The sequence below is a fragment of the Podospora bellae-mahoneyi genome, chromosome 5, assembly GCF_035222275.1.
Source record: "Podospora bellae-mahoneyi strain CBS 112042 chromosome 5, whole genome shotgun sequence".
Taxonomy (NCBI): domain Eukaryota; kingdom Fungi; phylum Ascomycota; class Sordariomycetes; order Sordariales; family Podosporaceae; genus Podospora; species Podospora bellae-mahoneyi.
Window position 1 is genome coordinate 282,124 of NC_085884.1, and position 10,409 is coordinate 292,532.

Below are 10,409 nucleotides of genomic sequence, written 5' to 3' on the forward strand. Positions count from 1 at the left end.
CCCTTATTCCCAGAGGTAGTCTCTACTTTTATGTCCATGACGTCCCACCCCATGCCGATCTCTCCGCTATCTGTATCGGTAAGGCCGCTGCCGCCCTCCCGCCCCTTATGCGGAAGGTAAAGCCGTTGGTGATCAACACCCTCCTCAACCTCAGTGCAACCCGAGCATAAATCAAGCTTAGATCTCAATCAAAGATTCTGTCACGCCCTGAGCCGAGATAATCTCGAACACAATATCCCGGAAAATCAATGCTGTCATCCCGTCGATCACCTTCACGTGGTGAGTTGGAATTCGAACTGCACCGCTAGCGGACACGGAAAAAATATCGTTACTTTTGTTACAAATCACCACACCTAGCCGAATAAATACACTAATCAAACACATATAGAAGCAAAGCAGCCAAAAATGAACCACTCCCCCTGCCTACCAACCACCCAGCCAATCTCATTTCATGGTATCACATCACTTTTTCATCCCCACATTCATCTCCCTTCCCCATCACCAACCAATATCCTAAATATACCAACCAAAGCCATCCTTCCAACCCCTCCCCAATTCCCAGTCACCCAATGCCATATCCCTCCCCCATATTCCATATCATCCCACATTACATCCCTGCCCCCACCCATCTCACCATTACACAGAATTAAAAGTTATAGTACCTCGGCTCATCAAACACATGATACCGGTGCCCCCTAACTCCCTCCCCTCTAAACATCCTCGGGAACCTCCACCCCTCTGGCACCTCATGCTCCTCCACCCGTCTATCCCTTACATCCTCCGGCACACCCCAAGCAAACTTGCTGTCCTCCTCCGAGTTGGGAACCACAAACTTGGCCACCTGCAACTCGGTGTCGGTGATGGTGCTCCTGCTCACACGGGCATAACCCGTCCTCCGGAGACCCTTGAACAAGATGTACTCGCACCAGCGGTCCCAGTCCGTCTTGTCCACGTCGTGCATGCCGCTCACGTCGGAGACATACGTGTTGTAATTGCCCTTGAGGGGCTCCGTGACGAGGTAAGACAACAAAACGCTGGGGCGGTTGGTGCTGCCCATGAGCTTGGAGAGATACTCTGACTGGAGACGACGGTCCTCGGGGTCCTCTTCCTGGCCAGAGTGGAAGACAAAGACGTCGACGAGGGTTCCGTAGATGTCAAGAGTGGCGTGAATGGCAGGAGCCAGCTCGCCGACCGGGCTGGGAAGGAGGTGATGGGTTGAGTTGACGATGGGGAACTTGGACAACAGAGCCGCGCCCCAGGTGTGCTTGTTGGGACCCGGACCATAGTCGACGTACATTCCAAGGTCTTCAGCAAGGAACTGAGTGGTGTCACGGTTGCCCATGATGACGCGCTGCAGATCAGACTCCAACAAACCAATCACATCCACCTCCATCTCCTTGATAAGATCGCGCATGCGATACTCGGAAGACCACATGTCGTTGTCGAGAGAGAAGTGAATCGTCCAGATGCCAGCCGTGAAAAGGCGGTCCTTGGCGTGGTAAGGCTTGTAGTCGTTGGTAGGGAAGCGCAGGAAGTTGGCGGAGAGGAACAAGAGGTTGAGAACACCAAGAACGCCAAAATGATACTTCCTGTGGTGAGTGTTGACAGGGCGGATGACACCAACCTTTTTCTTGCTGCTGCTGTTGTTTTTGGCCTGCTGGGAAATGAGATCAAAGAGCCCAATGCCGAGTGCCAGCATCATGGTGATCATGATCCAGTCAGTATGCTCCCGAACCAGCGGGCCACCAGGCACAAAGGCATAGGCGACGACCCAGACGTGGAAGAGAACCAAGAAATTGTAAATGAGGAAGCCGAGACCAAAAGTGGCCGCAGGGCTCTTCTTGGCAGCGTTGCCAATCATGGGAACAGCAATGGCCATGAGGTAGGTAGCCAAAGTCAAGCCACCGTAGTAACCACGCCATTGCTCATAGAGAGTAAGGTAGGCAGCACCAATGCAGCCCAGACCGTATGCAGTCCAGCTCGTGGCAAAACCAGGTCGGAGGACGCCGATGAGAATACCAGCAGTCGTGGCAGCGATTGTGTACCAGCCATGGACATTGGAAACAGGTCCTCGGATCGGATAACCATCCCAAACCCAGAGGATCATGGTGCTGGTGTCAGAGAGAAGGGAATGCAGACCGAAGAACAGACCGCCAATTCCGATAGCAGACAGAACAGACGATCCACTCTTCTTCTCGGTCGTGTTGCCACCCTGGTGAGGGCCACGGCGAGTGAACCTCAGGGCGGCAAGAATAGCAAGGAAGAGACCAGTGGCGTTCCAGCCACCGTTCTCAGCATGCATGATGGGCCAGATGGGATTGTTTGTGTACCAAGCAAACTTGGCAACAGACGACATGAGCAGACCAATGGTCCACGCAAGGATGCGAGCCTCAAGTCTGGTGGGCTGCACAGAGTCCGAATACCAGGTAGCAGCCCAGCTGAGACAACCCATGGAGACGCCAAAGCCAACAGTAAAGAGCCGGTAAACAGGATCCTTGACCAGATAGGCGAGAAGGCCAGCGAGTGACAGAAGGTGAGTAATGCGCTGGTTGCTAACGATGAAAGAGCGCAACGGCCTGATGGCAAGCAGGAAAGGCGAAATAGTGGTCATGACGAGGGCCTCATAGCCGGAGATGCCCATGTGCCACAAGGGAAAGTCTATCGACGTGTCAGCTACATGGTTAGTACCGAAATCATTCAAAAGTACTTACACCAGATGACCACACCCAAGCTGGTCAAGATGGACCAGAACACAAACTGTCATTGGTTAGATGGGCACTCATAGGCGCATTGTGGACACCACTTACGCCATGGTAAACATCAGCCGCAATGTCGAGGAACTCGCCAAAGCGGAATCCAGCAGAATAGACACCACCAGTGGCCTGTTCCTTCCTAGGCGCATTGTTAGCTTACGGTGGGGGCTGACCGGTACATAAGACAGGCTTACTCCTTTTCAAGCACAGCAGTGGGCACAGAAGAGTGGTTGACTCTGCTAACTGTTTTAGAACCAGCCTTTTGACATAACATTTGGTCTTGGATATTGTACAAGCCCATTGTACAAATGGGTTGAGGCTATCTTGGGAGCCATTGGACGTACCCCTTGCTCGTGCCCTTCACATCCCGGATTGTGATCTCGAGCGAGTCAAAGTCCAGAGCAGTCACGGCGTCAAAGGACACATCGAGGACAATCAAGGCCCATTCGAAGAAAGCGTAGATGGTGTACGCTACACGTGTTAGTGTCAGACATTTCCTTTTCCGATTGGACATGACCTACCTCCCGCAACACGGTGAACCTTGTGTTGGATGAAAAAGTACACCAACGGCACCAGAGTACCGAAGAAAGCGCCCGCAATGTATTTCCTGTACTTGATCGCTTTGGCATTCGGGGGACTGAGCGCAATGCAGCCGGTTGTCCACGGAATCGTAAAGACAATGTACGAGATCATAAGAATATCGTGCCAGTCATGGTCGTCGGTAGACGTGATGTAGGTCCACCCGCCGCATGTGAGAGTTCGGATGATGCCGGACCATCCGATCAGCTTCGGTAGCGTTCGGCCGGGCTTCGCGGTCAAGAGATACCATAACCCGACGAGAGCAAATCGAGGACCTGATGATGGTAGGCTCGGTGTCAGTACCGAGCCGGACTGACCAGCCAAGGGAGAGAGGCCGTGGGCACATACCGGAAGTAATGGCAATGAACAGCATGAAGATGGACCGTTCAGGATAACGGTCACCAATGGTGGCCGACACAGAAGGGAACCATTCTTGCGGATAGCCGTACCACTCGTTCTGGACAATCTTGTGGTAGTGAAGCGCAGACCCAATGACGAGGGCGCTCAAGAAAGCCACTGGGATCCGGAGGAGCCGGGAATGGTCAGCAAAAACAAATGCTCCGTCCGATAAGGTGAATCAGGTTACACACAGGAGGCAGCGACAGTGTGCGACCAGCTCACCCACTGGCCATTGAAAGACAGGACGACGCCTGCGTCCTTGTCCTTGTAGGAGCGGGACGACGACGACGCCATTGTGGCCGTGTCCGTGTCGACGCGGCGCGGGGTTCCGGACGAGGGTTCAAGCTCAGGCCAGGCCAAGGGCAGGGCAAGGGCAGAGGATCCGATAAGACGTGTGTGTTTGGTTGGGAGATGGGATCAAGCGCTGGGATACATCGCCGTGGGCAGTAGCAGTCAGTGTCTGCAGAAAAGAACAGATGGAGGAGAAGGGAAGAAAAGTCACAGCTTGGTCTTGGCCAACAGTTGCTGTGCATCGAGAGACGAAGGGAAGGATCGAATTGGACGGGATGGCGAGACAACACCAAGAGCGCCAGAAACCTCGGCGCGATCCGCATTCAGAGAAATCCACAGGCGCCAAGCCGTTGACCCGACTGCACGGCCCCTGCAGCCACGGTGAGCCACGGTGAGCCTCGGTGAGCCACAGGCAGAGCCCGGGTGAACAGGGCCCCACTAAAAAGTTCAACACCAGCCCACGGCAACAAGCTTCCACCATTCCATTTCTCAGAACATCTCCAAGCTTTGCGCAATCCGCCCAGCACTGCAACTGCACCGTCGTTTCCTTATCGCAACCAACCCAGCGCATTTCAGACCTGGTTTATAATCCATAACCATGGGTGGCGCCGCAGAAAAGGCCCGCTTCTACCTCGAGCGAGCAGCTCCCGAGCTCCGCGAGTTTGAAGAAAAAGAGATCTTCACCAAGGTACATCCCCCCGTCGCCTCTAGCTCTGTCACTCTCTTTTCAGTGCGCTGACCTCCCAAACTCCAGGAGGAAATCCGCTCCCTCGTCGTCAAACGCTCCGACTACGAGCACCTCATCCTCTCCCCTGGTACCAAACCAACCGACTTTCTCTCCTACATCTCCTGGGAAACCTCCCTCGACCGCCTCCGCGCCAAACGCTGCGCCCGCCTCAAAATCCGCAACTCTTCCTCCCACGCCTCCCAGGCACGCACCTTCAACATTTTCGAGCGCGCCGTCAACAAGCACCCGGGCTCCCTGCAGCTCTGGTTTGCCTACCTCGACTTCGCCGCCAGCGTCAAGGCCACAAAACGATGGAACCGCATCGCTACCCGTGCCATCCGCCTTCACCCGTCCGAGTCATCTCTTTGGGCTCTGGCTGGCCGCAGAGCCGCCAAGGCGGGGGATATGGAAAAAGCCCGGGCGCATTACTTGAGAGGGTGCCGGTTTTGCACCACGGAGCCAGACCTTTGGGTGGAGTACGCCAGGTGTGAGATGGAGTGGCTGCAGAAGATTGAGGCGAAGAAGGCTGGGAAGGGGGTTAGAAAGGGGGTTAATCCTGTCGAGGCGATCAAGGACACGGAAACGCTGCAAGAGGGGGATGTTATCGAATTTGACGAGGAGGATAGCGAGGATGAGGACATGGACGGCGAGTTGATGCTTCCTGATCCGGATGCCGAGGGTGCGGATGGGAAGCCAAAGAAGAAGAAGGTCATGACAGAAGAGGAGACCAGGAAGATTGAGCAGAGCCCTGCGCTGAGTGGAGCGATACCAATGGCCATCTTCGACATAGCACGGAAGCAACAGTTCTTCGGGGCGAGGGCGGCCGAGATGTTTTTCGACATGTTTGCGCAGTTTGGCGGGGTGTCATCGCAGGAGAGGATTGTGGGGCATGTGCTGGGTGCGATGCAGGAGCTGTATCCTGGCCATGCTTGCACTGTCAGCTGCTGGATTAGACAGCCGGTTGTGGGTGTGAACGCGTTGAGTGTGGAGTTCCCCAAGGCGCTCAGGGAAGTGCTGGCGAGGCTGAAGAAGGGTCTGGAAGAGACAAACGACAAGAAGGCATTGGTAGAAAAGATGGTGAGCTGGCTCGACGGGGTTTTGGCCGTCGAGGGATTGGACGAGGGGATTAAGATGGTGTTGCAGCACACAAAGGGGTCGTTGGAACAGCAGGTTGCGAATTGATACCCAGATAACATGATTAATGGAATTACAACTAGAGGTCCATGTCTTTACCGGGGTAAGGGTCATAATTTTCGTGCTCAAACTGTTCTGCCTCGTACCCCGCAAGCAACTTTCGGTCGATGACTATGTCAGGGTCTGGAAGCTGGGGGTCATTATCGTCAGCATAATTCCACCCGTAATCATTACAGTAATCTGGTTCCGCCTCCCACAGCACGACTGACTATCCGCCAACAGCCATATCCGATGGTGCGAACCGAGGGGTGGCCCATCCGCCGAATCATGGGTCCGAAGATCGACTGGTGTTTCACCATGCAAGAGAAGCTACGGCCTCACCTTCTCTCGGCAACCGCCATAAGAAACTTCCACTCGGAAGCCGAGACCTTGCTGACGCTCAGCCTCGACTGCTTGATCATTTGCATCTTGTCCAAAGGCCCCCCGGGCGCGCCCAGTTCCCTGAGTTCTTTCAGCGTAATCGGCTTGTTGAACTTTTGGTGGAATTTGACGTGAACAACGCTCCATTTGGGGTCGGAGGGCTTGGACTTTGGGTCGTAGTATGGCGCTTTGGGGTCGTGAGCAGACACTATCCAACACGTTAGTAAAGAGACCCTCGACAGAACACATTTGCCGTGAGCAACCTACGATCAGGCGAGTGCTCCTTTACAATCTCCATCGTCCCCACGATCCCGGGCTCCTTGCAGTTGGAGTGGTAAAAGAAGGCCAAGTCACCCTTCTTCATGGCTCGAAGGTTGTTGCGGGCGGCGTAATTGCGGATGCCTGGTGAGATGTTAGAAGGAGAATAAGTGGGAGACAACGGGAAGCGATCAGCATACCATCCCACGGCTCTGGCTCAGTCTTGGCCGCCAGGTCGTCGATCGAAAATTTGACATCAACACCGTTCTCATACCGAGACTCGGGCTCGGCTTTGAGAAGCCAATAGTTCTTTTCTTCGGACTCATCCGGGGCAGGAGAGGGCGAAGCTTCTTCAACCTCCTCCCTTTTGATGGCCTTTTTGGTTGCTTTTTTGGCTGGTGGTGAGGACTTATTAACCACAGGCTCCGTCTCCTGTTTTGAGGTCCTTGATTTCTTGGTGGATGGCTCGTCCTGAGCAGGATGTGAGCACGTTTGTGGTCCACTGATGATCAGATAATCTCAAGCCGAGAAGGGAAACCACGTACCTCTTCAGTTTTGACATCTGCCTTTGAGGCCTTCTCATTCTTCACAGCTTTGGGCTCAGTCTCATCCTCCGTCCTTTGCAGACGCATTGAACGCCGGCGCGGCTCAGGAGCTGCCACGACTGGCTGTTCGGCATGGGTAGACTTTCTCTTCGGCATTTTGGATGCTGCTGACGCAAACCGGACGGCTGCAAAACCTGAAATATTCACTTTGGTTGTATGTGATGAAGGGGGACGGTCAGATCTGATTGCAAATTTACATGGTCGTTGAGAGAGACCAGGCCCCTGCCAAGCCAAGGATAGCCACCACGGAGCGCACGCGACACGCGACGTTGCCCAGCCCTTTGGAACCATGGACTTTTGCTCCACGAAACTTACCGATCTCTTAGTTTATGCTTGATTTATATTCTGAAAGTCATTTGGTATTGAGAACTCATAACCAAATGACTTGGTCACTCAATATTCCAGGTAATGGTGGGTGCGAATTGATCTGGCTGGTTTTGATGATGAAGGGTTGCCCTCCACAGAGCGGGTCTTGACGCCCGGATGGGACTCCCGAAAGAGGATCCCCGACATCATCGGCCCGGGCCGAATTCAATCCCCGGGCATTGGGAGTCCGCGATATCTCGAGGAAGAGGAGGGTTTTCTCCGGCAAGGTACATGCCTCAAATACTTTTATGAAATACCTGACATTTTCCTCGCTGGAAATGATCGTCTTCCCAATGACAACAGGTACCCGCCGCTGCCCATGCCCAAGGCAAAGTGACAATGATATTGTGAATCTGGGGTTGTTCTGCAGTGGGTAATCACGTCCCCTGGGCCACAAGTCCACAGAGCAAAGCAAGGCAGGCAGGCAATCACGTCCTCTGAGGGGTTCCAGGAACGAAGTGCCGACGTGGGATCTGACGTGTCGTCAAAGAGGCGGATGTCACCAACGGAATGCATTCCCCCACGGATGGGAACAGCTGGTAGAGCGAGCCCATCGTTGCTTTTCGCTAGGTGCCCCCGGGCACTCCGGGTATTTGGACAGAATCAACAGTCGTCGAGATGAAATATCAGGATGGCCGATATACTGTTTGTATCATCACCACGACTTTGTTTCATCCAAGTTCTTCCGCTTGGGTCGACATTTTCCCTGTTTCCCTGATGAGCACAAATCATTGCTTGAGCATTAGTTCACAAGCCCTGCGATATTGACTTGGTGAGTTGGTGAGTTGGTGAGGTGGTGACTTGACAGTGTGTGGCTGCCCGAAGGCTTGGTTGTGGCCCTTGACGGCAGATAAGAATGAGCACCTCGCGGACAAAGCAGATCTTTCAGATTCGACATTCGACGAGTGCCTTGCATGCGTAGAGAGCCCTGGTCTTCGTACATCGCTGCGCTGTGGTTGTTTGGATGGCACGATGGCTGGACACAGCGGCCGGAGAGCAGGGGTCCGTGGAGGATTGACGAAACAAGCGGCCGGGGTTGATTGATCACCATTGCTGCCGAGCACACCAGGCCCTACCATTACCATACAACAGTGATTTCGGGCTACAAATCTCTGATGAAAATCAAGGACAAATAGAAGTGGTGAACAAGGCCACGAAACATAGCAGGTCGGCCACTGGGTATAAATCTGGTGGTAAGCGTGCCGTGACCCAAGAAGCACCTCAACCAAACCGGATGTGGGGGAGGGGGCGAGGAGGGGGGAAAAGCCACGGGGGACTACGAAGAGCCGAAGAAAAAAGAGCACTTTGACGAGTCAACAACTTATGTAGTGTACCACCTCGCTGGAAAGAGAAACAATACAAGGCACGAGAGCGCAATCTTTGTGACTGTGGACATGCAATCAAGACGCAGTAAGGAAAAGGCTCGGAGTGGATGGTGACAGGCTGCCCGGATCTACCGTCAAGGAGAAGAGGGGAGGGGGAACCTGGAATGGGAAAGGGGGGGTCAGGTAGGTAGGTGGTGACGACCAAGAATCATATCAACGCTATGGACACCCACACGCCCAGCCACAATCTGTGTCTTGCTCTTGTGCCTCGTGGGAAACACAAAAAAAAGACGGAAGAACGGAGGACGAGGACGAGGACGGGGACGAGGGCTGGGACAGAGGTACCAAAAGCATTTGAGTTTGGCTGGGCTGGGGTGGTGGAGGTGTTCGATGCCCTGTCAAATGGTCTGCTGGTCGGAGAATTTTTAGTGCCTGGCTGTAAAAGTGACTTTGGTGCTGAAGGTCAACCGACAATAAAATGGCCAACTGCCCACCTCCCCCCTTCGTTTCCTTTCCTGCTTCATTTCCCGTCTCATTTTTGCCCTTTTTTTCTTCTCCTTCCCACCGTCTGGATTGTTTCACAGCGTTGTTGCTGATTCTGCTGCCATATGAACAAGGCGTTGCTATCATGCTTCAAGTCCCTTTGCCCCAGAGCGGACCCAGCGCTGTTAGTGCAAACGGCCAGTGGGAGCAGCACAAGAATAGCAAGATGACAACGACAACATTTCCAGCGACACGTGGGGGATTTGGGAAACTGAGGGAGAGGGAATGAGAAACGATGTCATCATCACCAGATTCTCGACTACGACCAGCACTGGATGGATTGACGAGGATGGGCTCATTAGGGGTGGGAGGACCACCCAGGGCGGGCAGGCCAGGAGCACCTCCACGACCCCAATCCACTTCGCTCAAATCCGGGGCCCTGGGAACCGGCCTGAATGAGACGGGACTGGCCATCAACATGCGACAACCTCCTCTGCTGGCAGTTCGACCACTGCAAGAGAGAACGGGAATGAGCATGGCTGCTGTCATTTTCAGGCTGGAATGAGCGGCAAAAACAGGCACCAGACGACTGCTGGGCCAAGTCCAAGTCATGCGGTGATTATCGGCGGGGCAGCAATGCGGGAGGTGCGGCGGTCTGTCGGCGGTCAAGCGAGTCGCCAAATCTAGGCGCCGGTACATCTTGGGTGTCGGCAATGAGGACTCTTTCAATTCTGGCGACACTCTTCATACGGATTTCTCCTCATTTGTGTGACTTTTTTCCGTCACCGAGTGCTGCTCTTTGAGTTTGACTGTGGAGCGATTGGCTGCTGGTCGGGCCAAAGCCCATCCACCCATTATCAGCATCTCTGTCCCATCATTATCAAGTCTTCAACGCCACCCATCCACCACTCTGTCGCCGGGCCGGCTACCCCTGAGTATAAAGGGACATGGCTGCCCATCGGAAAACATGCCCGTTCATTTATACTTCATCTTCCTCGAGCTCGCTCCCGCACCAACCATGGCACGAGCATCGTGAGACCCTTCCCAGGATGTCAAGATCACCATGAGC

The 10,409-nt window shown here is 54.1% G+C and overlaps 3 protein-coding genes across 3 annotated transcripts; 1 reads left to right on the plus strand and 2 right to left on the minus strand.

Annotated features, from left to right (window-relative positions):
* Positions 1-556: 556 nt before the first annotated feature.
* On the minus strand, positions 557-5,596 carry CWH43. Its single transcript, XM_062879460.1, is given in 9 exon segments — positions 557-2,658; positions 2,712-2,757; positions 2,808-2,892; positions 2,948-2,989; positions 3,098-3,224; positions 3,275-3,607; positions 3,681-3,848; positions 3,923-4,398; positions 4,409-5,596. 8 exon segments carry the CDS (start codon positions 4,023-4,025, stop codon positions 647-649), a joined length of 2,916 nt encoding a protein of 971 aa, XP_062730375.1. The 5' UTR covers positions 4,026-4,398; positions 4,409-5,596; the 3' UTR covers positions 557-646.
* On the plus strand, positions 4,549-6,023 carry UTP6 (U3 snoRNP protein). The gene is made up of 2 exons (XM_062879459.1): positions 4,549-4,710; positions 4,780-6,023. Exons 1-2 carry the CDS (start codon positions 4,621-4,623, stop codon positions 5,929-5,931), a joined length of 1,242 nt encoding a protein of 413 aa, XP_062730376.1. The 5' UTR covers positions 4,549-4,620; the 3' UTR covers positions 5,932-6,023.
* Positions 5,973-8,758, minus strand: QC761_502200 (uncharacterized protein). Its single transcript, XM_062879458.1, has 5 exons — positions 7,107-8,758; positions 6,762-7,032; positions 6,571-6,705; positions 6,265-6,511; positions 5,973-6,073 (listed from the first exon to the last, which is right to left on the minus strand). The coding sequence occupies exons 1-5, from the start codon at positions 7,455-7,457 to the stop codon at positions 6,055-6,057; spliced, it is 1,023 nt and encodes a 340-aa protein (XP_062730377.1). The 5' UTR covers positions 7,458-8,758; the 3' UTR covers positions 5,973-6,054.
* Positions 8,759-10,409: the final 1,651 nt, after the last annotated feature.